The 26,300-nt window shown below is 42.9% G+C and overlaps 1 protein-coding gene across 1 annotated transcript in view; it reads right to left on the bottom strand.

Annotated features, from left to right (window-relative positions):
• itsn1 (intersectin 1 (SH3 domain protein)) overlaps positions 1-26,189 on the bottom strand; it is a gene marked incomplete at its 3' end in the record, with an annotated part of 40,004 nt that extends 13,815 nt beyond the window's left edge. The window contains exons 1-22 of the mRNA XM_080481698.1: positions 26,008-26,189; positions 19,529-19,588; positions 17,700-17,792; positions 17,289-17,352; positions 16,520-16,680; positions 15,690-15,875; positions 14,953-15,031; positions 14,437-14,537; positions 13,529-13,592; positions 13,319-13,456; positions 13,088-13,182; positions 12,547-12,686; positions 12,242-12,364; positions 11,504-11,653; positions 9,448-9,588; positions 9,273-9,360; positions 8,143-8,282; positions 6,539-6,622; positions 3,191-3,306; positions 2,832-3,118; positions 1,815-2,065; positions 94-338 (exon numbers count right to left, since the gene is read on the bottom strand). Coding sequence (XP_080337824.1) covers positions 94-338; positions 1,815-2,065; positions 2,832-3,118; positions 3,191-3,306; positions 6,539-6,622; positions 8,143-8,282; positions 9,273-9,360; positions 9,448-9,588; positions 11,504-11,653; positions 12,242-12,364; positions 12,547-12,686; positions 13,088-13,182; positions 13,319-13,456; positions 13,529-13,592; positions 14,437-14,537; positions 14,953-15,031; positions 15,690-15,875; positions 16,520-16,680; positions 17,289-17,352; positions 17,700-17,792; positions 19,529-19,556 — 2,774 coding nt within the window. The 5' untranslated portion in view covers positions 19,557-19,588; positions 26,008-26,189. The remainder of the gene's footprint in view (positions 1-93; positions 339-1,814; positions 2,066-2,831; positions 3,119-3,190; positions 3,307-6,538; positions 6,623-8,142; positions 8,283-9,272; positions 9,361-9,447; positions 9,589-11,503; positions 11,654-12,241; positions 12,365-12,546; positions 12,687-13,087; positions 13,183-13,318; positions 13,457-13,528; positions 13,593-14,436; positions 14,538-14,952; positions 15,032-15,689; positions 15,876-16,519; positions 16,681-17,288; positions 17,353-17,699; positions 17,793-19,528; positions 19,589-26,007) is intronic.
• Positions 26,190-26,300: the final 111 nt, after the last annotated feature.

Genomic DNA, 26,300 nt, shown 5'->3' with positions numbered 1-26,300 from the left:
CAGACGACTCGTCCATCGGTTGTACTTCAGGTAATGAGCCGTACTTCACGTGTCTGTCAATCAGTGAAGAAGATCAACTGGTTCGTTACGTACGTGGTGCTGAAGTCGGCCCAGTTGCTGTTGGCGGATGACGAAGAGGAGGCGGTGTGTCCCGGGGCGGGAGGAGGCGTAGACATAGGCTGCTGGACTGAGGTGGGCGTGGCCGAGGCCGTGGCCCGCAGGCTGAGCGGCGCCTCGCTGTCTGGTATCCGCTCGGCGTAGTTGGCCGGAAACCACCCGGTGCGCCCTCTGAGCTCGCCTCCAAGCCAACCCGGCTCGCCTGTCTGAGACTCATCCACCTATCAGAGCAGAGGGGTGGGGCATTATGGCACTCAGCCGTGCAGCACAGCAATGACATCACAACCACAACAGAGACCAGCAGCTTTTCAGAGTTTAATTAGTTCTGACAAAAAGATCCTCACTGGACATTTAGTTTATGCTTCCTTTAATATCAAACAAGACTCAAATTATAAGCAAGGACCTTTTCGAGAATATATTCTAATTCTGAGATTCTATTTGTATAAATACAGAGTCTGATAAACTGGTGATATATTTCATGACTTTTAGCTTTCTTAGGCAGTTTTGTGTCTCCCTGAGCAACAACTTCTGAGAAAAGCTGCTAAGGTGACCCCAGAGATGAGCAGCTGATGTAAAGTCATTCCTCATGGATGCTCATTATATTCCTGAGTTGCAATCGGAGGTTAATAAGAGTTTCTCAAAGTAAGTTGGAGGGCAGAGGGCACCAGCTCCCCTGTTTTCTGTCTCTGTCATCTCCTTCTCTTTACGAAAAAGCTGCAACGAGTCTGCAGAGGTTTCTTCTTTTTCCTGTCCCGTAACTTGCCCTCCCTTGAAGGACAGTTGAGTTTTTCTCTGTGATGAGCCATTAGATGGTATGATGTCTATAAAGTCCATGTGGGTTGAGGGTATAACGCCACCAATATCACAGGGGCAAAGTCTGACACACATGGAAAAGTAAATTTTTTATATTTAAACTGAATGTGACAATGACTGGCGGGGGGATGGCAGCATCAGAAATGTAAAAATAAAAACAATTTGTGCAAGGTTATCTCATGTTTTATGGGTTGTTTTCTTATGGTGACGCTAATGGACAGAAAAAAGCTTTTATAACAAATAAATAAAATAACAAAGCAATGAGGTTGTGTTTATTAAAGGTTCCAGTCAACAAAAACACTATATAGAGATGTCATCAGGATGACTTGAACGCTGGCAGATAAAAGAACGAACACAGAGATGACATGAGATGGAACCAATGACAGTGAGCGTTCTGGACTGTGACTGGTGGAGGCACAACACTGGGCAGGGCCAAGAACTTACCCATTCCCCCTTCACCTTCAGTTTGCAGAGCAGAGGAGAGAGGAAACAGTTAATGCACGCACACACACATGCACACACATGCACACACACACGCACACACCTCAATAGTAAACCATGGAAAAGACTATGTTGTAATTTATGTGTTGGATTTGAATAACGAGCAAACATCTCAAAGATATTCTAGTTTATTTTTTCAGGTGCATGTGTAGGTGCTGTTGTGCAGCGTGATGGAATAACCTGTTATATAGGGATTATTCCATAGCCCCGCAAGCACACACACCAATACAACATATGCGTTTCAACCTATTACCATATATGGGCATAGTCAAGGGCACAAGGCTGCAGTGCTCCGGGTCACTTCAGCCACAGAGACGAGATCCAAAAAGGAAAAAAGCCCCTACAAGCAAGTGTGAACAGGTGTGCTGGATTTGTGTGCATACCATGATTATGTCTCCTGGTGTGATGCTGATCTCGTCGTGGCTGCGAGCGTCAAATGGGTACAAAGCTCTGTAATAGACCACCTTCACCGGCTGCTGCTGCTGCTGCTGCTGCTGCTGAGGATGCTGAGGATGCTGCTGAGGATGCTGAGGATGCTGCTGAGGATGCTGCTGAGGATGCTGCTGAGGATGCTGGTCGAAGCCACTGGCTGCAGCTTTCTGATCAAACAAGCTGGGGACTGGAGATTTTTCCACTGCACAGGAAAATATATGAGATCAGAGATCAGATCACAACCTGGAAATAATTAAAAACAATCCAATGAAATCATTAAAAATAAATAATTTCCTCAGTTTTTGAGTCGATGGGTTTTCTAGGAGTATGGTGTGGGGTTTGGGCCAATACTTGATCTGTGTCACACACACACACACAAAAAACCAAACAAAAACCAACTTTGTTGTTCGTGGTAATAACTATTCAGCTCAGACTGAAGTTAAACATGGAGTTCCACAGGGTTCTGTCTTCGGACCTATACTCTTCACATTATAAATGGTTTCTGTAGAGAATATCAACATGAAACACTCCATTAACCTCCATTGTTATGCAGATGATACACAAATCTATTGATCTGTGAAAACTAGTCAACTGGTCAAAGTAGAAGCTTGTCTTAAAGACAAAAAGACTTTGATGAGCTGTCATTTTCTGCTTGTGAATGCAGATAAAACAGAGGTTGTTCTATTTTAAAGAGAAATGATTTTAACATGGAGTAACACTGGATGGCATTACTTTGACCTCCAGTACCACTGTGAGGAACCTGGGAGTTACATTGAACCAGGACTCTTCCTTCAACTCCCACATTAAACAAGTTTGCAGGATTGCCTTCTTTCACCTAGAATGTCTCAAAATCAGGAACATGTTGACTCAGAGTGACGCTGAGAAATGAATCCATGCATTTGTTATGTCATGTCAGAAGTGTTTGTCAGCCGGAGGTGTAACTGCTATGTGAAGGTGGATGAACACACCTGTTGAGGCCCAGGGATCAGCTGGTTGACTGAAGAGCTTGTTTAGTTTCTCCTGCATGTCTTTTTTACTTCTGCTCTCGTCTTCCTTCTCGTCTATCGATGCCGCTCCTTTCCTGCCCCCCTGCTCATCCTCTTCCTCCTCCCTCCCCCTCTTCTTCCTCTCCTCCTCTTCCTGAGTCACTCGGTTTAACCAGGCGTGCGGGGCGGAGGCAGAGGCGGGGCTGGGCGCTTTAGGGGCGGAGCTTCCCGGTTCATCCTTCCAGGCGACGCCTTCCTCCTCCGACACCCTGCAGGGAAAAGATAGTTTTAACAGGGAAGCGAGAAGCGTCTGTGATGGGACCACGGCGTGACGGTGTCACCTGCTCTCCTGCAGCTCGCCCGGGGTGTGTAAGGGTGCGTGTGTCAGCGTGTGTGCGTCGCCCTCCAGCTCCTTCTGCTTCTGCCTCTGCTGCCGGCTGTGGATCTCTCGCAGCTCCTGAAAAGCACCGTGGGATACAGGAAGGAACAGCGATGAGGAGGAACGTGGGATCAGAGGGCAGGTTGCTACGGGTTACCATCGACAACAAACAAAAACAACAACACCACCAGCGGCAGCAGCAAATGTGTATTAGTCGGCTGTTCAAGGCAAGCTCCGCCCCAGTCCACTGTGATGATGGATGCTGTAACCGTGGACATTACGACAAGTCTACTTATCTTTTTAATATTTCTTGTGGACATAACGTTTAAATGACTGGCCCGATTGAAATAATTTAAATTAGCAAAAAATAATGAGATACAAAAAAAAAAAAAAGAATCAAGAAAAGGTTGACTGATCTATGACGACACTGTGACGAAACTTTGAAGTTAACCGAGTTCTCTACGAGTCGTCCTCCAAATCGAGAACCAATCTGAAAATCCTTATTTTGCTTTAAACACCTTTTTTTTTTTTTTTTTTGGTCCAACATGGGGAAACTTTGTTTACCTCTGGTGTTGTCACTGTCAGATCTATAACAAATAAGTTATATTTGTTGACTGTAATCATAAGTAAAATATTTGTTATAGTTTTGGGGTTTTTTCCCCCATCACATCATGTTACTATATTAATTTTCAATAAAACGCAATATGATTATGTTGTGTTCACATATGGTGTCCTTTTAATGGCCCAGCCTTCATTTAAATGTCACTGGAGAACATTGTCTTACCAAATAAAGACATTTTTCATGAAGAATATGAATGTTCATTGCTTGTTTTCAATGATTAAAAAAACTCTGTAATTGTACTGAACTTTGAATTTGTTATATCCAGCTTATGATTAACTCATCTGAAGTGAATCCAAATCATTAAAGTAACAAAAATATCAAAGAGAAAATACTTAATTTTTCATCCAGGATGATAATCAACACAGTGTATTTTCTTTGACTATTTCCTTTGAGTCCTGCCTGCCCTCATCAACCCTCACACTCCAAATGGGATTATTCTGCTCTTTATTTTAATAATCAGATGACATTTTTAGCACTGCTGCAATCCACAGAACATAACTTCTGGGGGACGCCTTTAACCATAATCTACCACTCTTATGTTTTGTTTTAAAATTTTTATTCATCCCCATTACACTCAGACTAAACTCAGTTCTATAAATGTGTTTCATTAAAACTCAATACTGTTCACATCAATGCTTTAAATGAATAAAAAATCAAACGCTGGTAGAAATTAATGACAGTGAATTCAGATGTTGAGTTTGATTTCATGTAGTTAAGTCAAATTTAGTCTGAAGTCTACAACGGTTTGTTGGAAGTGTTTCAAAAGTGTCTTGAGGGTCAAGTGGACGTCGGTGGGCGGAGCTTACACCGAGCACAACATGTTAGTGCAATGATTTGACGTAAACAAACAAAAAAAAGGAGGGGGAGGGGGAGGGGCATGGGGGTCGACGGGAAGTCACGGTGGAGCGTGCGGCAGTGCAGGGGGGAGGCAGTTCTATGTCGTCATGACAACCAGCTGTGCCATTAGAACACACTTTGTTACTATGACAGCACACTCTTGCTTTGACAACACTCTGTTACTATGACAACACAAGGCAGCGTTCATATTTCAGCCAAACCTCCAAAAAACACAAGCAGATCATTAGTGGAGGAGAAAGACTGAACGACAGAGAAACTGACTGAGAGAGGAGAGACTGACTGAAAGGAGAGGCTACAACTACAAAAAAGAAAATATGACCACGCACGCACACACGCCAGAGCTAACGTTTCACTCCATTTTCACACTCTTACCATTTGAGGAATGAATGTAAACTAATTTGAGTACTTTTTCTTTACGGAAAGTAAATTTGATGGTAACAATAAGCAGCATAAATCTTTTGAAGGACTGTCCCTTTCATTTGTGTATATAAACCATGTGCTTTCATATTAACCTATTGACATATATAGAGATTTATAATTGAGCTTTCTGGGTTGGTTTTGAAGCCAAACTAAATGACTCCTTGAATGAGTCTTATGGTTCTTTTTAAATTATTTCACATACGGAGAAGCTCCTGTAACTGTTAGAACTGTAAGTGGAGCCACAGGGTAAAAACCCTGCTGTAATCCTATTTAGTGCAGCTTGCAATAAGCCTGATCTTCATCATGAGTATCATTTATCTGTACTGCATATCAGGTATCCCACATAATGCACCCAATTGTATTGTTTTTCTAAAGCTTGAAAAATAACCTGATAGTTGATGAAACAACTATTTCCGTGCAGGGCTGTCAATTAAAATGAGCAAACTACCCAATTAGCTTACAATTTACCAGTCTTGTAATGTCACGTTCTGCCACAGGGTGGTGTAGCAGATCATTCGACGAACATGTCTGCTCTGTCCAACAAGAGATGTAAATGTGAACGTAAAAAGAAGATGACCAAGGTGAGACTAATTTTTCCATTACTAATAGAAGTAACTCAATTGGTGGATTATTACACATTTCTTTGGGATTTTTAAACAAATGTTAACAAGGGTCTGCTGAGAGAAAGTGGCACGGTGAGGCTGCCTTTGGTTGACATGGGAGAAGGGTTTAGAGCAGGCTTGGTCTTTACATTAGACAAGCAACCATCAGACGACAGATTAGCGAGGTGATGTCTAAATTGATATCCTGCTATTAGGAATTATCCATGTGTGCAAATGTAGTTTTTCTTTGCAAAGTACCTGAAGTGATAAAAGATTCTTGATAAGCGAGTTTTTTTTCTTATTACTAAACCTGCTCTGGATATATAATCACCATAAGAGAAACCCTTGATAATGCTGACAATATCTAATCAGTGACTAAACTGCTTTAGTGTCACGGTGAAGACTTTGACTTGGTTTGGATTAGTATCTCTGACGTGCAGGATCAAAACAAACAGCACACCAGAGTGAGTACATCAGTGTGTGTGTGTGTGTAGGTGTATGTGTGTGTGTGAGTGCAAACAGCTCCACAGTTACAGTGAGACCTCAACTGTCTGCAATACATCTATCTGCCTGGCGGGGGCAGCACAGCGCAGCAGAAAGACATGCCACCATAAATCAGACTTCTTCACAAGTCTGGTTTGTAGGTGTTTGTGAAGACAAAAGTCTTTTAGAGAAAAGAACCTCTGCCAGGAGGGTCTTCAGTGATACAAAGACTGCAAATGTTTGAAGAGTTTTTTTGTTTTTGTTTTTTTTTTAAGAATAGAGAGCTGCAGTACCAGCCCAGTCCAGCAGTGGCAGTGTGCTCTACCTGTCTCCCTCTCTGCTCGTCCTCGAGCTGGCGTCGCAGGGCTTCTATCCTGGCACAGTGGTTGGAATAGAACTCACACAGAGACTGGCATGGCAAGGAGGCAAAAGGCCAGTGTGGGAGATAAATAAAAGGAGTAGAAAATATACAAGGAAGGGTTCATTAAGTGGATTGAACAGAGATGGAAATGGGGAGAAAACAAATGTGAGATGGACAGGTTGAGGAGGCAGGGAGCGAAATACAAACACAAACAGCGAGTAGCAGCAGAGATGGGTGAAGAGCCCCGGTGGATGGACAAGGAACAGCAGTGTGAGCAGAGAAGATTTGAGGGAGAGAAAGGAAGGTGGAGGGAAGTATAGTTCAAGAACAGTTCACATCGTGGCGCCTGCTTGACAAAGAATTACACCACTGACACGGGTTCGTCTCACTCTGCAGAGTCCACACTAAATCTCCTTCACCGCTCAGAGGCGCTGCTCGCTGAGATCACTGTGTAATGCTGTCTAAACGGTCTGAAACCAAAAGGCATCTCTATTGGATTAGCTATGAGAAAATCAGTTTATCGTGGCCTGTGTCATCTTTGCTTTCCTGCCTTCGTCCTCATTCTCTCTCTGACCTCCCTCCATGTCCTGAGCAGATCAGCAGAACATCAACGGAGAAAACAAGGACAAGAGGTGCTCCAGGAACAAGAAACAGATCAACAATTCTGGAGGGAATAAAGTCCCGCCACCTTTCTGTCTGTCGAACGCAACGTGAATCAGCTGTGCACAGAAACACAGCAGCATGAAGGATGCAGCAGTCACACACAGGATGACAACTTCAGGTGGATTATGAGAATTAGCAGATTAAACTGAGAGAATCAGGTTTAAGAGGAAGCATCAAAACATCAGTTCAACGTGGTCTTTGTGTTAGCGAGCTACTTCAACGGTTAATTAGCTTCGAAATTTCACAAGTAATAAAAACATCAAAATATCAAACATGCCACTATTAATCTTTTATGCAAAATGAACATTAACATGCATCAAATACATGAAATTGAGGGGAAGTTTAATAATTTCAAAACTGTATATAGCCTCAAAGTAGAACAAACTAAGGCTCCGTTAACATTTTTAAGTGAAAACACAAAACCTTCGTAGCGTCGCGACGACGACACGCGGAGCAAATGAAAACACAAGTTTTCGTACAATACCGGAGTTATTAGTTTTATCTAATTATGGACTTTTATGAAATTTCTACACCTCAATAAAAAAACATCTTTAAATCAATAAACTTCCCTTTAATGTTTGTGACACTTTCTGTTGAAAACTTTAATGTGTTCAATTAAGTTAAGATTAAATTAACACTAGTTCAATTAGGTTCATTATGCCTTTGGTTTCTTTTCTCTTTTCTTTTCTTCAGAAAAGTCCAACTTTGTGAGAAAGACAAGAGAATCCAGTCTAAGCATGTTAAACTGCTTCCTGAAGTAAAGCAAAGAGATAATACTTGTATATGACGAACACCACCGATCCCTTGACGCGAGTTCGTAATGAGTTAATCTAACTCCGGGGAGTCGGTGTCACTCATCCACGGCTGCATGCTGCGTCGCTGCAGGAAGCCGTCAAGAGATTTACCTTGAGTTGGGTGTTAAAAGCATCGATCTCCAGCAGTTTGGCCCGTGTTTCTCTCTCCACAGTGTCGAGCTGCTCTCTGAGCTGCTGTCTGCTGCTCTCCTTCTGCTCCACAGCCTTCTGCAGGGACGACAGGCTGTCACCTGAACACACACACACACACACAGCAGGAGGCCGTCAGCTCACGGCGCTGGAGAAGGGCGAGTTTTGCTTTCAGGGCGAGGAAATAACAAGAAAATATTTGTGACTTGTGCAGCTTTAATTGTGGCCTCTCAGCAGTACATCAATGATGGAGAATTCCCATACGAAACTTTAACTGCATTTGAATGATTTTTTTTACAGTTTGCATTTTAACCTTTTTGACCATTTAAACGGCTAAAGCTCAAAGAGCTTGTTCAGTCGCGGCTCCTAAATTGAGGAACATCAGATACCCACCTTCATCTCTTTAAGTACTTTGGCTTCCTGTAGTAGTTTTACAGTGCTTTATAAATAAAAATAGACAAGAGTGTGGATGACATTGTTCTCGTCTTGTGTAATGTTTTATAGTCATACTCGGAAGAATACCCTCACTGTAGGCATCATATTGTTTTCAAGATTGCAATAAACACAAGGTGTTTTATGAGGAATCGTTGCCTTGTTCACACCACATTTCAAATAGAAACTCCCGAGTTCCATTGTTGTGAAAACGTTGTGATGTAAACGGGGCGCGAGTTACAACTCCTGAGCTCCGAGGCAACTGGAACAGCACAACAGGTATCAGGGTGTCAAACTGTTTGTAGTTCAGGGGTGCACGGGGCCCAGTTTGGTCTCAACTGTTCCACACCTGTAAAATTATAGCTACGTAATCTATAAACACCAACAAGTTTAATACTTTATAGCTTTGATACCAAGAAGTTCACTCCTAAATTGTTCACTTTAATGCACTTATCACAAACCGAACCTCTTGAAGGTTGCTCGAAGGTGCAGACTGAATGTTTAATGACTGATTAAAACCCCAGTGGATGATCTAGAAATGACATAAACTTCTCATGTATTGTGTTTGTCAGAATTTGTGAGGCGACGTGAGCTGCATGTCTGATTTAGATTTAGTTGTCTAATTTAGACAACTTTATGTGTGTGTGTGCCGTACTCACGATGCAGACTGTTCTGTTGGACCTGTTTCAGCTGGTCATTCAGACTCTGTTTGTCTGGAATGAGCCTTCCTAACCACTGCTGGGAGTCCTGCACACAGCCGGAGGAAACATTCACTTCAGTAAGGACAGTGGAGGTTTTTGGTGAACGCAGATGAGGTAGAATCCAAGGTGAAACCTGTAGCTGCTGCTGCAGTAGCGTGATTTCAGCGATGCGCGTTTCTCTCGTCTGATTGGTCTGCTCCACTTCTCTCCGCTGGGCCGACAAACGAAACCGCACGTCCTTCAGTTTCCCCTCCAGCTGCGTCTTCTTGTCATTCTGGAGAACGGGAGAGAATGAACCGATCATTTATCAAGATGTACAGGGAGACGCTCTGCTATCAGGCTGGATTAGTGGATTTCAATCTTTCTTTCTAAATTGTGGAGAAACAGTTTGTGGTCCATGGTTGTTTGCCCCGCAGACACTTGACTGATCCTATCTGACATTTTTGTAAAAACTGTAACTTGCGTGAAATTCTTTCTTTGCAGATTTGGGACAATTTGCTGGAAATGGTTTTGTTGTTTTTCTCTCTTGGTGATTGATGGTTCACACGGGAACATGGGAAATGTTGAAAACGCTGTCATTTGCCAGTCAAGTCACGAGTTAATGCATTTATTTTCAATGCAGCCAAAAGTGAAGATTCCCACTCTGTGGAGCCTTCCTTCTTCGTTGTACACGGTCTGGCACGTCTCCATTCATCCAGACGATGCTGCAGTAAAAGGCAGTCAAGGTGCACTTTGTGGACAAAGGGCTGTTAAATTAAACAAATGAGAAGTGCAAACAAACGTCCCAGAGCCGTCTGCTGAGTGTGTTTCTGAAACACAGTGTGCAGGTCCACACACATACACAATGTGTTTCCCTCGTCTTCTGTTAAGGCAGAATTATATATTGGAAACCTCAGTTTAACCTTTCCCCTTTGTTGTGCAAAGTTCATGCAAAATGCAGACAAACTTTGTCTGAACTTTTGCGACACAGACTGAGCTTAGGACTTACGAAACTAACACCTACTGCATAGTCTTGGTCTGTGTTCCAAGAAATACTGGCGTATATCCTTTTTTGCCTATGTCAGCAAGATTAAATAAAGATGCAAGTTTGCAAATCTTACTGCAAAAGGGGAATTTTACCCACTGACCTCCCCTTAATCTCACCGTTTGACCTTTGTCCCCTACGCCGATTCAGGGCAGGTACAAATATTCTGTGTCTGCGCAGTTCTGCACACTCTCATGCAGACAATTCTGTTCTCTGTGTGACTTGTGTCTCGAAGCTTCGAAATAAAACCTTATAAATAAACAGTTGACAAGAAACCTTTATTCTGTGACAACAACTTCTGCCATTACACTTCCCATCCCCACAGTCTGCTGACAACCCATCCAGAGTCCTGCTGACTTTAACTTTGCATTACATCTATATTCTTTCCGTTTTTGCAGAAGTCATTTCATTATGAGTTGTTCATGTTTGGGGGCGTTTTCTTTCTTTCCCTGCTTCTATTTACACACAACAATCTAAATGTGTTTATGCATCAACACTGATGGTGTACTTGAACGTGCAGTGGCCCGCATGGTGCCTCAGTGGTTAGTACCATTGCCTTACAGCTGATCCCTGGTCCCCGGTTCGACTCCAAGCTTGGCGGGCTGTTTGCATGTTCCTGGTTGAGTACCCTGTTTGAGTACAGATCTAGCAAAAATGTGTGTTTGAGGTTGATTGGTGACTGTCAGTGTGATTTTCAGTTTCTGACGTGGACTGGTCACCTGTAAGAGATGTAACCTGGCAGCTGATCGATTTACATCATGTAACCAGACTCACAAAATGCAACAAAAATCTTAAGTTTTCACTTGAAAATGTGGCGCAAAACTGGTGGGGGTCGAGAGTCTTGCTCATGTTTTTGGACTGTAGGAGGAAATCAGAGTACCTGGAGGAAACCCATGCACACACACACGGGGAAAACATGCAAACTCCCCACAGAAAGAGATTTGGAACCAGGACCTTCTCGCCGTGGGGCGAATGCACTAACCACTGTTTTTTTCAAAACTTTAGTGGAGCACAAGAGTACTTTTGCCAGCTGTGATCGGCTGGTAATATGTAATATATAATATATATATCGGCTGATAATATATCACTGAGCATATCTACAGTGTTTGGACAGTGTGTTTGGTAATGTGACAGGCTGTGGGTGTGTTTGTGTGCGTTTGCTCACCAGAGCCTCCAGTTCAAACTCCAGGGTCTTCTTCCTGGCTTTGAGCAGCACGATACTCTCCTGCTCCCGGTTTCTCTGCGTAAGGAGCTCCTGCCGACGCTGACGCTCCCACTCCAGCTGACGCTGGCGCTCTAATTCCCGTTTAGCGGCCTGGAACGCACACACAAATATTTTGGTTTGATTTCACAACACAAGATTACAGCTCAGACCACTGGCATGAACAAGACTGGGGGAAGCATTCTTCTATGCAGTCAGGCTTCTGATGTTGTCTGTACAAGTTGAGATTTATCACTTACACAAGTTAAAAGGAAAGTTCAGGCAATTCGTATGGATGCTACTCATCCTGGTAACCAGGAATACAAGTTGCTCCATTGCGGACTTCGTCTGGCATCAATATTCTGTTTGCTGATGCACCGTATCCAGTTTTATCGGGACTGACTGCACTGAACTACACCTGACTAAAGGACCGAGATTGCTGCTAATGCCCATGTCTATTTTATGCTTGTGTGATAGTTCTGATTTACTGTATCTTACTGCTTTCACTGTGCTTTTATTGTTTTTACAGTTTTTGCATCCTTACAACTGCTGCACACCAAATCGATCTTCAAGGGACAGATAATGAAGTTGAAGTTATGGAGTGGCAGTGATTAGTGGACGCCGTCTGTAGCAGAAGTAATTACAAGTTTGTAGCAGCTGAACTTCTTGAATGAAAATGCAGACGTGTGGTAACCTCCCCACCTCTCTCCTCTCGATCTCTTTGCGCCTCTCCTCCTCCCTCTGCCGCTCCAGCTCTCGCTGTTTCTCCAGCTGTCTTTCCAGTTCCTGTTGTCGTCTCCTCTCCTGCTCCAGACGCTCACGCTCCTGAAACACACACAGCCGTGCGTCACTCCAATGCATTTTCATTCCAAACTGAAGGACTCTGGAGATTGTGGTTGTCACAATAAGAGCGTAGTTTATTTTACAGGCTCGTGCACAAGCCATACAGCATGACGAATGCCATTCCTGCACACAAGATGGAGTTGCATGGCAGATGTAGTCAATACCTTCCTCTCCTGCTCCTCTCTCTCCAGTGCAGCCAGCCTCTCCTGCTCTTTCCTCTGCTGCTCCTGCAGAGCCTGACGTCTCTTCTCCAACTCCAGGTTTCCCCGCTCAAAGTTCTCCCTCTTCTTATCCTCAAACGTCACTGTAGCACACACAAAGTGTCATGAGTACACTGGGTCCACGCACGCACAGTACAATTCCAAATACATTAACAATAATGACCTTTTAGGAAACACTGATTTATAATAAATAAATGAATCATCCATCCCCTAGCATCAATTAACCATTCATCATCTACCAGCCATCAATTATCCATCCATCCAACATCCATCATCATTAATTCACAAATATATACACAAAGACAGCTTCCTGGTATATTTCTAACCATTAGAGAAAATTAAATCATGGCGAGTGGACTAATGTACAGTGTCTGTCTGTCTTTGTTTTTTGATGGCACTCTTCATAGAAGGCATGTGAGGAACAAAGCGACGGCGTCAACATACTCCATCACTGACGTGGAACATGAAAACGTTGAAAACTGACCGGGTAATTTCTTTTCCTGGCTGATGTCCGTCTCCTCCTCCACCTCCTCCTGGACGCTCTTCTGGTCCGACTGGACGCTGTCACTTCGTACACGCCTGCAACACAGTGACAGTGAAGAGAAACTGTCCTCTGACTCTACATGAAGAGACAATGTGAAATAACAACAACTAACTGAGTTTAAACACTCATCAGCTGAGCTGTGGTCAGTCTGCCCAGAAGGTTTTTATCTACCTGAATGTAGGTGGGAGGTAATCTGGTGGGAGCACGGGAGGTAGAGGTAATCCTGACATCGCCATGTCTATCAGGTGCATAGCCAGGATGAACTCCTCAGCCGTTAGTTTCCCATCCTGATCGATGTCTGATAAACTCCTAAAGAACAACAGATACATATTTAGGAAAAGCACTGTTTTAATTCTTGAATCTGATAAAAGGTTGGCGTACCATATGGTGGCGAGTTGACTCTGAGGAAGACTGGACTGCATCAGGATAGTGCGAGCTTGGGGACCTGAGCCGAAAACAACAAATCCATCACTGTTGAACTCTAAAAACTAAACAGAAGTTAAAAGTCTAAAGCTGATGAGTTAATGACAAAACATGAACACAAAGAAAGAAAACAAATTGGAAAGAAATCGGATGAAATGACAACATCCCAGGAGGAAAGTGTATTTTAAAAATGTGATTTAAAAGGAAGCATTGAATCTGTGAGCATACAGCTCCTATCACACGCAGCTGCAACGCCGTGTGTCTAGTCGGGAATACGAAAAGACACAAATCAGCAACAGTGCACAATACCCTGAAATCAAAGATAAGGTCTGACACAGCCACAGCCATTTTCCAGAGGTGGTTACAACTATGACGTACTTCTCTGGAAAATCTGCTGGAAGACCTAAAAATCGTAAACTTGAAAAATATGCAGCTGCCTTCAGTGTTTTCATAAATCCACGCCGTCAGAGTGGCTCTGATTATAACGCTGATACACCAACAATAAGGCAGCCAGAGGATTTTATGTCTGCTACTCTATATACAACAATAACTAAATAAGGAGCAGCAGTTGCCCTTATAATAAGTAAATTATTGTTTTGTTTGTTACTTTTTCAATTTGCAAGGTGTCTTATTCACAACGATTGTTTTGATTCCACTTTGATCGCCAAGGAGCTGTGGTCAGATGTGATTCGAAGCCTCAGTCACATAGTGCGTCATAATGAGTGATATAGAGAGTTTCATACCATTTGTATGAGACAACAAACTTTTCAGTAATAATTGCTGGAGTTAAATCGTTGCAAGCTTTAAATTCGATCTGCAGTGAGTCTAAACTGTGACGTTAAACTGTGTGTGCAGGTGTGTCGTACCAGTGAGATGTCCGCTCATCATCTTGTCATGCGAGTTAAAAAGCTGTCTGTACTTCAGCCTGGAGGATTGAGGAACTGCCCAGTCAGGAGGAGGCAGAGCGCTGCCATGAGAAGCAGAGCAAACAGTCACGTGATGGGACTTCATACACACAGGAGAGTACACCACCATGACAACCTTCATTCTGACTTCAACAGGTTTGAGTTTATGAGTCTCATTTTCATAACATCTGATGTTTCTGCTATTTTCTCCTAAACGGAGGCCATAATTATCAGTCAATTTGAAAATGCTTGAAACTGCACAGATGACTCACACTTTTCAATGATTTTCTACGTTTCTGAGCTGTAACTGTGGGATGCACAATCAAAATGTTGCTAAGCTCATTTCACCCTTCCACTGTTAGGTTGAGACGAACCAAAAGAGAAATAAGTGTTTAACCACAACAATGATTAGCTCCATTTTAAAGAAATATTCATTAGAAGTTGATTCCAACAAGGTGAAGAGAATATTTGACCTACCCAGCAGCATCGAACGATGGTCCCTTTTGTAACTTGGTACTGGAGCGGTTGAACGAGGACGACAGGTTGACAGGTGGAGCTGAAAAGAAGGGGAAACTTTAAAGAGATTTATTTTTTTTTTTTTTGTGTGTGTGTGTGTGTGATACAGATGATGAAAATGTCGATATTTTCACAAAACCAAACAATTACTACAGAAAATGAGTCCAATCTCAACATGAAGCTCATTTTAATGAAATATTCTGGTGCAAAAAACAGTGAAATGTCCAGTAAACTTCTCCTGTAGCTGTTGCATTCTGGGTGTTTTAACAAACTCGCCCTGACAGCGTGGCTTTGAGGCTAGTTTGATAGCAGCCAGGTAGCTCGCTTTCATGGCAGCGTCACAGATATCTCAGCTCGGGACTCAGTGATGTGTTGTGTCTAAAACTGAAGAAATCTGTTCAAAATCAATGTTTTCGTCGAAATATTTACCATTTCTTGGTGGTTTGGCCGGATTGGAGGCTTATGTTTGTCACCCTAGTTTTAGAGTCACCAATTACCCTTCAATTGATGTTTTGGAGGCTGCTAGAAGGGAAATCAAGCAAACTCCATTGCAGATAGCTTCCGTGTCGACGTATTAAAGCATGTGACTATTTAAACTGTCAATACGACTGGAGTTATTATGTGCAAATAGAAGCTTGGAGGTGTGAGATAAAAGAAGTCTCAACAAGCTATTTTCTCCGTCACTGTTGTCGCGTTACCTTGGTGGGTGAAGCCGGAGATGGGCTGCATCATGCCTGTGGGCGGAGCCCCGTTGGCGATGGGTGGCGGGAGCGGAGGCGGCGCTGACGAGACGAGCGGCGGAGACACGCCGACAGGAAGAGGAGGCAGGGGGAGCGGGGGCACGCCTGGGAGAGGAGGTGGGAGGGAAGCCATGGGAGGCATGCCTGGAGGAAAAGAAAACAAAGCGATCATTACACAGTTTTATTACCCGAGTCCATCAAGCGCTGAGGTCAACATTATATATTTATACCAGTAAATGCTTCATCTGAAGGAGAGAAGACCAGTATTCCTCCGCACTGTGTTTGCATTATAACTTTCTATTGATTTTTTTGCTGACCTTTAGATTAGAAAACTTCATCATCCTGATCAAACACATCTGCAATGCTTTTCCACAGCTTGATTTTAAAGGTCAACAAGACATCAAGAAACACAAAAAGAGGCAGTCACGTGGATCACACAGGATTACAACAGTGTGTTGTGTTTCTCTTGTACTAACTGCACGACAATATACAAAAATCAAAGCTGCAGTGAAACATTTAGGTTTTCTGTATAAATAGTCAAAGCAAGACTTTAAAAACCAGTGAAGAGCAGTGTCTTTGGGTTTAGTCTGATCTGGAGGCTCCACAGTGGATTATGTGATTTGCATGTTTGATTAAGCACATGTTTTACTTTGCAATCCCACCACGCCAAGAGTTCAAACTGGTAAACTTACATTTACTCGTGATTTTTCCTAAGCACAAGTCCACTGTTGTAATGTCATAAAAAACAAAGCTCGGTGGCACCAGGCTGTTAATCATCAATCTCTTACCGAAGGCCGTCTGTGGGGGTAAAGGCAGCGGGGGTTGTTTCATACTGGGGGGAAGCGCTGGCGGCAGAGGGTGACCCTGCAGTTTCAGTTTGATGAGCTTCATGGCGATGGAGAATTCATGGATATCCATACGGCCGTCGCTGTTCATGTCAGCCAGAGCCCTGCAGGTACACACACACACACACAACATCACCGACACTCAGAGACTTCACCTGCATGAGCAAAGCAGCACAACGTATCACAACACACAAACATCAGTTGTGCTGTTGTATTTTTCATTTTGCCATTACTAGCCAACACTCTTGAGATTTCCTTAGTTGAATGAATGTGAAAAAACAAGTTCCAAACACGACTTCAGCAGTGATGGTTTTGAATCAGACCAAATAGCCACTCAGCTTCGATCTCACTGGGCTGCAACAACTAACAGCTAGTCAGGAGTCACAACAGAAGAAGAAAAAAAACTTGATTCAGTCTGCGAATATTTCCACATCCTTGAGAAACTCCAGAAAAAATAGCTTTGAATCATGTCGCAGCCCAGTGCGAGTGAAGCTTGAGGATCACACATCATAAACATGGAAACAGAGCATAATACTGCAGTGGACTTTGTTATTGTGTGCTAATGTGGAACTCCTGCCACAGTGTTGGCAGTCCGGGACATTAGAGAACAAATCCAGTACAAAACAATGCATCAATAACTTATTAAGTGGTGAATTTAGTCCTATTTTATCCTCCTGTCAGCTGGTAGTACCTCCTTGACCATGTCACTCACCATATCTGGGCCAGGATGGGCGGGGGCAGCCCTGACTGCAGGAAGAAGTTCTTTGCCTGGTCACCTAAACACAAATTGAAAGACGACGTGAATAGAAAGGACACCTATGACACCATGGGGTTTTTAAAACTGATGACTGAGGGAAGCTGGAGGGTCAAGCCGAGCTGGTCTACAGAGAAAACCCCCACTTCTGATTCTATGAGGTTTCTTATTGGTGTGACAATGTGGGTTGGTTACGTTGTAATTTTTACGATATAAATAAAACTGAAACATGTTTTTTTTTTTTTTTTTTTTCATTTCAAGCTCCAAGTCTTGTTAATTCAGGCCCGGTTAGGAAACACATAAAGTATATTACCGGTGCGGACTGTAAGCGCCCCACAGTGTTGTATACCGGGGTTATGATTGTGTTACCTGTGATGAAACCCCCGGCGGTCGGAGAGAGACTGTGAAACTGCTGATCATGTTTGGCTCTCTCATCCACTGAGATCAGAAACACATCTGGACCTAAAACACCCATTCAGAAAAAAAAAGAAAGAAAGAAAGAAAGAAAACACACAGTTATAATCCCGCAGGAGGCCAAGACAAAGTCAGACGCAGATGAGAAGAAAAGGGAGTCACGAGAAGAATGTGTTAGTCAGGAGTTCCACTTCCTGTTAGAAGATGACACTTCAAAAAAAAAAAAAAAAAGAAAGAAATTGGGAAATTATGAAAAAAATGAGGACAAACGTACATGGGGCCAAGAATGAGAAAAATGTGTGACTAATGTGAACACAACAGGCTTCATACAAGCTTTAGATTATTGTGCTCGTCAAAATTTTAAGTTATTCTCATAGCAACTGACTAAATCTTCAACGCTGAAGGTTTGTGTTAGACAGCAAGTGTCACAGAGTTAGTCATCAATCCATGGAGATCAACTGGATTCAACGACATTACGCAATAATAAGCCACTCCATTTTTTCATGCTTCGCCAACAGTTCTACTTCCTCTTTGTGCCACCAAGCAAACAAGCGAGCCAATCAGGGCTGTGGCTCGCTTTAACCCTTCAAGCAACTTCTCATATTTAAGACAATTTGCAACAACGGCGTGCCTCGGATATTTAATGCGACCTTTCTGGAGTTCCTCTGTCATGAGACTTTAAAAGAACAGCATCATCTAAACTGTGCCCTGTTCCCAATGGCCCAGTATTTTTGCAGTGCGTCAAATCTTAATGGGTTAAATTCCAACCCACAGAACAACGCTGCAGCAGTTACTGGCAATATACACATCAAGTGACTCATGCTGACGAAAGACAACACTCATTTCCTGGGCATCGGTGCGAGGAGGGTGCCGTTCAAGTCATTGTGTTTCAATAAGATTGTTTGTTAAATCACTAATATGAATACAGAAACACAGTTAAAAAAACAACAACAAACAAAAACATTTTTCATTTCTTTTTGTTTTTGCCTGCCACTGGGAGACAGATGAACGCTAGTTTGAGAGCTACAATCATTTCACTGTTTTTCTCTCCATTATCAGAGAAGGAAATAAAAAGAGAATCTGTTGCTGCCCCCCCCCCCCCCACCCGTCTCATTAATTAACAATATTTGGAGTCACTTCAGTGAGCAGAGACGATAGCAAACCTGCAATATGTTCTGTGTAATAACTACAAATGTGTTAGGAGTCGACTGAACTGTGTGGTTTAGTCACTGAGTCTGTTGGTCCTCCTGATGGAAATATGCCTATCAAGCTCGAAAAAAAAAAAAAAAGGAAGAATTGTGAATGAAGGGAAACGTATGTTATGTTACTACTGTGAAAAGAAAAAATTAAGTAAAAAATTTAAATAAACCTGACGTGACATGAAAATCAAAAAATGATACCAATGTGAGCTTCAAGTTTTAATCCACCATTTGAAAACCACAAGAAACATTCAAAGCAACATTTTAAGACGTTATGAAACACTACATATATTGTCAGGCATGTAAATAGAAAACGCCCAACTGTCATGATGCAGCAGCTTCTGACTTTTGGCAAAAATGGGTTGAAAAGACTCAGAAACCCATCCAAATCAATGTGAAACAGTTGCGAGACATAATGCTGCAGGAAGCTGTGTCTTGTCCTGTTTCTTCATTCTGACTCATGGACTTGAGGATTACAGTGAACTGATGGAGCAATGTGTTCCTGTTTGGCTGCAGTCTCTCAGGAAGCTCGTGTGAGGAGATAATGCTCGTCTGTGATCGCCCGTTACACACACACATACTGACCTGTGAATGTGGTGGGGAACTGCGCCATGGTTCACTCAGTCTTCTGCAACGACACGACACCTGAAACAACAGAAGAAGAGTTCACTGAAGCGATGTCGTCACTCAATTGAGGATTCAATGCCCAAGTCATAGCTTCCACCGGGTTTCAGTGCCGAGCCTCTGCTTGCTTTCATTGTAAGCGAGCCGGCCTCCGCCTGTCGGCAGGCAAGCGTATTAAAAGGACAAAATAATGTCCAGTCATCTGACAAAGGTGCTGATGCAGTAGGTGAACAATTTTCCGGAGTTCATTTTCCACTCTGCTGTCTTTCAACGCCCAAGTTATGCATTTCCAATTGGCCTCCAGCCCAGAGAGACTTACAGGATTATGGTCGCCCGTTTGTTTTGACGTGATGACATACGGGCATAAAAACCCAGAGCATGTTCTTTATCTTATGTCTACATGACAAAACCACGTAATGAGCCGGCTGCCGTCGGTCCACAGGGCAGTGTGTCGGCCATGCTCGTGCATGTGAACGGGTCGAGCTGCCTGAGCGGTTTGCTTGTTTTCTAAAGCACTCAGCTTTGCACTCACTCTTTTACAAACACTCACATTGGGAGCTGCTGACCGCGGTGAACAACGTCTTTCTTCTCCAGGTCTGTGCAAAACTCCACTGCAGTCATTTTAGATGTGACTTTTTTCAGGGAGAAACACAAACTGCAGCTGAAAAGCCACAGAAAAATGCCTTCTGGTGTGGTTCTTGTCAAAATTTGACATTTCTCCTCACCTGTTTGAAAAGCATGGAATGAAATTTTGTCCTCATCCCAAACTAGCACCAGCCTTACAAAGCCGTGGTTCCCGGCCGGAGCCTCCAGATAAGCTGCTTTCCCCCACACAATTTCTGATAAGAGAATCTCAATATAGTCAAACGTCTTTTCTTCCTTCAATTCACATCTTTCTATCAAGTGTTTGGAATTATATCTAAGCAATGGAACACTGGCATTTTAGTCTTTTTATTATTGAAAAATGTCAAATTTTAATTTGCCGACATATCCGTTATCAGAATTTCTTATTACCCGATATCGGAATCAGCCCAAAGAGATCTGTATTGATTGGGCCCCAGTTAACACCAGAACATTTTCATTGCGTTTTGTGCAACTGTTTACACGACAACGATGCACGGAGACACTGAAAACATAACTTTATTGTTTATTTATTTATATAATGTATTGTTCTTTGATGCATGTGTGTGTGTGTGGTTTTATTACATAAGAATCAACAGCACCAACTAGCAGACCAAACATGAGAACTACATTGTTTTTCAGCGTTTGTAAGTGCACTTCGTTTTCAAAACATGGTCATGTGGACGTTTTTCTGAAACTAAAATGTAAAAAACTATGTGTTTTCACCTAACTGTTGTGTTAACACGGGGTAGATTTTGCTAAAGGTAAAGGACTTGTGAAATGAATGGAATATGTTACACCTCAATACACAGTGGTACATTTTTGACTTTTTTTTTTTTTTTTAACTAGTCTTAAGTGAATTTTCTTTAACTATTTAGCAGAGAAATAAATGTGTCTCACACACATCTGTTAGGAATGTTTCTGGCCAGAGAGAGCAGTAGAGACACACTCTGCCCTGGAAGAGGTATGTTAATCAGATCCAGACCTTCCTCCCTCGTTCTGTAGCCTTGTGGCCAGAAGACAACTCAAAATAAATATTTGACACACATTACAGTAGACAAGAGCTTTGTGAGGGTGCATGAACGCATGTTTGTAATGCTAACAAAACAAACTTTTCTAACCGAAGGCGATCGTACTGAAAGGATCACCTTATATTTAAGAATATAAGCATATAAATACTTTATTTAATCCCTGAGGGAAATTCTTAAAATCACCAATACAACACCTTGCCACGCAGAATTGACTTCATTTCATGACATTGGACCCCATCCACTGTAAAGGGTTTTTACCACCAGCACGACACTATCAACGTGGGTGGAATTCAGTCTGCGGTGCTCAAACAAATCACAACTGCTCACTGCAGACGTAAGTATCTTTAAAGTATGTCTGTGGTTTGAACATTTGCAGCATTTCTTCAGTATCAAACTGTCCTTGGCCAATTGAAAGGGGTGATTGTGGAGACAGTGTGTGTGCCCCATTATCATCAGAGTGGGAGGACAAAGTAACCAGCTTAACTAGGTCAGAGGAACAAAGCCCACCCTGCCACACACACACACACACACGCACAGACACATGCACACGCTTCTTCCGTGCTGACGGTCCAAAGAGTTGGAAGTTAAACTATGAACTAAATACTGTTATTCATTCATATATTTTATTTCAAAGGCTAAAGAAATGAAGTGAGCTGAACTGCCGAGCAAACAAGCTCCCATTTGAAACATGTTGGCAAAAATACTGATTTATTCCTATCCTGTTGTTGCTCACTTCTCATCACCACAGCTCCTAGAACCTTTGCGACACCAACAAACTTTAAACTCTCCGGGAAAACCTGAGAAATAAGAGCTCTACAAACAGACACTACTCATCACAGTGGCAACTGCAGGTCTCACATTTCCAACATGCACAGTCTAAATCACCACAAATGATATAATTTGAAGTCATCTTGAAAAGAAAAGGGGCAGAAAGTCTCAGTGCACATTTTGGACAAACATATGGTGAAGAAATCAAAATGAATTCCCCTTCTCATGAGTCTGATGACGCATCAATACACTTACAGTCATAAGAAGGTTAAGTTGTTCCGACTTAATGTTGCTGAATGAAACCTAAATAACATGTAGGTGACTCTTATTGAACACACAAAGCTCTATTGATCAGCAGCAAATAAACGTAAACATCTTTCTCACGACATTGCCGTCAATGCATTTGTCGTCCGCGTGGACTGAAGAGCTTAATACTGTTTTTCAGGCGTACTTGCATTGTGTTTGTGGGATTAGTCTGTATAATTAGAGCACTGGGATGTCAGTGGACCGTCAGTCTGTTATCAAGGCTCGGGGCAGATGCCTGTTTAAGCCCCCACACCCCACACCCCCACCCCACACACACGCACACAGGCTGGGTATGAAGGCGGACCTCCACCAACATTCCTCTCCACCTTTTTATCAATGACTGTAGGTGTAACTGCACACTGAACATCCATCTGCTGTATTGTCTTGCCGTGAGCTGCATTTGTCAATCTGATTGGATTCTTTCTGATTCTCGGATCAGACTGTCCCGTTTACATCAACACTGAATAAAGTACTGATGTGCCGGTTTATATGCACCAAGATGCATCAATCCCATAATGCTTTGCACTGTGACGTTTGCGACATTCACAGAATCCCACAATTGGCTTCAGCCCGAAGCCCGCCAATATCAGAAATGGAATTAACCACAGTGATTACCCTTGTGGTGCTTCATTTTTTTCTTTGTCTTTTTTGTAAAATTGCATAATCAAAGAGACATTCTCTTGGTTCAAAATATAATCAGGAAGAGACGAAGACATGCGGGACAAGATGTCCCGCATTTCTATGACTTTTCACACGTTTTACTAATTGAGACGTTGTCCCGAGTTGTTATTGAAAGCCAGGTTTCAGTTCTGAAATGTGTGTTTTATAATCTGACAAATCTGTGTGTGGACGAAGCGGCGAGTGCTGTTATCAGAGGACGGGGCAAGGCGGAACAGGGCGAGGCAAGGCGGGCTGAAACAACAGGTCTATCAAACAGGGACGAGGAATATACCTCAGAGAAGCAACTACAAAAACAGTTGTCTTATGTGAGAGAACTTGGGAAAGATACTTTAAAATAAAACAAATTTAAGTTTTCATGCTTATAGTCTGTAATGTGCTACATAAACAACCAAACAGCAAAGCATCGTTGTGTTATAAGCTGAGGGGCAGAATACAAATGCTTTAGGCAGTTTTATGTTATTTTAGACAAGGAGATAAATCTCAATGCATTGGTATCCCGCATGGTGAGTTGGGATCTGGTCACCCAAATCTGGCACAGGGTTACTCTGCTACCTTCCCAGCCCCCGGCGTACGTACACGCTCAGGTCATGGCATCAGGTGAACTGACGAGCACAAAAAGCTCCGACTGTAGGAACTTGATGTGCTGTTTACATGAACTACGATCAGATCAAAAACCAGACTTACCACCCCACCCCGATCCCAATGATCCCATCGTGATTTCAATCGGATGGTACAAATGCAATCAGATTGAAGTGTTTATATGGTGCAAATTCAATGGGGGTCGGCATTTAATCGGATTACTTTTGGTCCATGTAACCACAGCTACTGATAAATATCCCAACTTGTCTGTGTCCACTGTCCAGTAAACCTAATTCTCTGTCAACTGAAGGAAAGTTTGGATTAAGAATAGTCAATTTGTCTGCAAAAGGAAAATGCTCAAAAAACATTTGTTCCATTAACTTCGTGAAGCGTTTGGCTTCAATGAGTAGAAGCAGATCTTAGCAAAATCATTGATTGACACTCTTCTCATACCAAATGCAATGAAAGCGTCTTGAGATAAACGATGGCACCACTATCCACACTCGGGCCAACTTTCCCACGCAGGTTAATGTGGCTCGGTTGGTAGAGCAATCGTCTCCATCTCCTATCGGAAGGTTGCAGGTTCAAGTCTCATCTGACTGTGCCTTGCCTTGAAGTGTCACTTCACATGACACTGAACCCCAAATTGCCTTGTATGGCCCCTATAGGTGCGATACTCACGTCTTTGGGACAAAGCCCATATAAAGGACTTCCAAAGCTGAACAGAAGTGATGGATGGATGATAGTGACAATAGTGGGATAGAGATTTGAGTTGACTGAACTTGACAGGTGTGACGTATTCAATGAGAACAAATCATCTGTAAGGGCAGGTAGGGGGGGGGCTAAGAGTGCAGTTTGCTACAGGAAGACAAGAAATGGGAAAACGCAGCGACTCTTAAAACTAATAATTTAACACAAAAAGCTACATCAATATCATCGACTAGCATTTCTTACTATCAGATTTTGCAGCATAACGTTTCAATAAAATTGGCTTCATGTTGAAATTGGAGTCATTTTGTGTAGTAATTGTTCGGTTTTGTGAAAATATCAAAAGTTTTAGCATGTCTACTCTGCACTACAACAAAGAAGAACTAAATGTAAAGGTCATTGTGGCTCTATTTTACCAGTCTGCATGTGGCCACTGAACTAAAATGTGTTTGACATCCTTGACCTCGAGTACCATGAGATAGCAGAGGAAAAAACATGAAAACTCTACATAAGCCCCGGATTGAACAAGGGATGGTATTATCCACGTCAAACTTCTTTTCACTGCAACACATAAAATCAATAAGTTCAAAAGACAATGATATGAAGCACTTCAAAGAACCTTCTCGACACTGCTGTGTTTTGAACTGAAATCCTTGGACAGGACCTGTGACCATCAGCGTTACCATGGAAACCAACACTATACAATGGGGATGGGTCAGCTTCGTCAAATGAAAACTACCGAGATTACACCCCACATTACAGGCGAGCAAAGTTTACAGCCACAGAGGAAAGATTCACTCTGCAATTCCCCCTCACTTCCTGCATCCCTTTCAGTAAGACATGTTGATAATTTAAGGGAACGGATAAAGGACCGTAAAAGACTCTCAGTGGACTTGGGGACCGAAGTGACAAACAGTAGGATTTGATGGTAGTCACGGACAAAACCTCCGCCCTCTTAAGTCTTTTGTGTCTCTCAGCCTTGTATGTTCCTCGGGTGAGCCAGCTGCTGCTGTCTGAAGGTTAAAGTGTGTCCCACAGGTCAGTGATAACATCCAGCTGCAGTCTGAAGATTGTAGTGTGTCCCACAGGTCAGTGATGACATCCAGCTAGAGGTTAAAGTTTGTCTAGCAGGTCAGTGATGACATCCAGCTGGAGGTTAAAGTTTGTCTTACAGGTCAGTGATGACATCCAGCTGGAGGTTAAAGTTTGTCTTACAGGTCAGTGATGACATCCAGCTGGAGGTTAAAGTTTGTCTTACAGGTCAGTGATGACATCCAGCTGGAGGTTAAAGTCTGTCTAACAGGTCAGTGATAATATCTGGTCAGTGATAACATCCAGAAGGAGTTTAAAAATGTGTCCCACAGATCAGTGGTAACATCTGGTCAGTGATAACATCCAGCTGGGGGGTAATAGGTGTTCCACGGGTCAGTGATCATCATCATCATCATCATCATCCACATCAGCCAGTGCACATACAGTGATTTAACATTAGCATGACAGCTAGCCATCAGCACTGGCTCGGCTTGCTTCGTTTTCCCAATGTCTCCTCACACGAAGCCGTATCAGACACACCCTAGTCGGGTTGATATCGCGGTTGGAGGCTGACACCTCGGAGATAAACCGGTGAAAGATGACACAGCCTAGGGTTTAGACGTGAGTGCAGCTAGCAGGCTAGCCAGGGAGAGGCTAACGTCAGCCCGCTCAGGGACATTCTTTCACATCACTGGCACTACACTCCGCTCTTACCTCATTGTTCGGCCTCCATCCTGTAATACTGCACAGAGTCGCTTGCCGCGTGTTTATGTAACCATATAATGCGGTATCTTGTCCCGGAACGCGCAGGTTTATCCCTAAAAAGCCTCTCCGGCGGTTCTGAAATCCCGAGCGACTGAAACTGAGGGACAGCTGGAAAATGGGGTAACGCCAACGGCGTATCGCGAGATTTCCCAGTGAGCGTCATAAAAATGGGGAGATCTCGCGAGAACTCATTGAGCAGTTTTTCAGGATTAGGAGCGCTCCTGGTGGCTATAATCTCAATT

Source organism: Lipophrys pholis (assembly GCF_963383615.2).
Source record: "Lipophrys pholis genome assembly, chromosome: 15".
Lineage (NCBI taxonomy): Eukaryota > Metazoa > Chordata > Actinopteri > Blenniiformes > Blenniidae > Lipophrys > Lipophrys pholis.
This window is presented reverse-complemented; position numbering and strand designations above follow the sequence as displayed.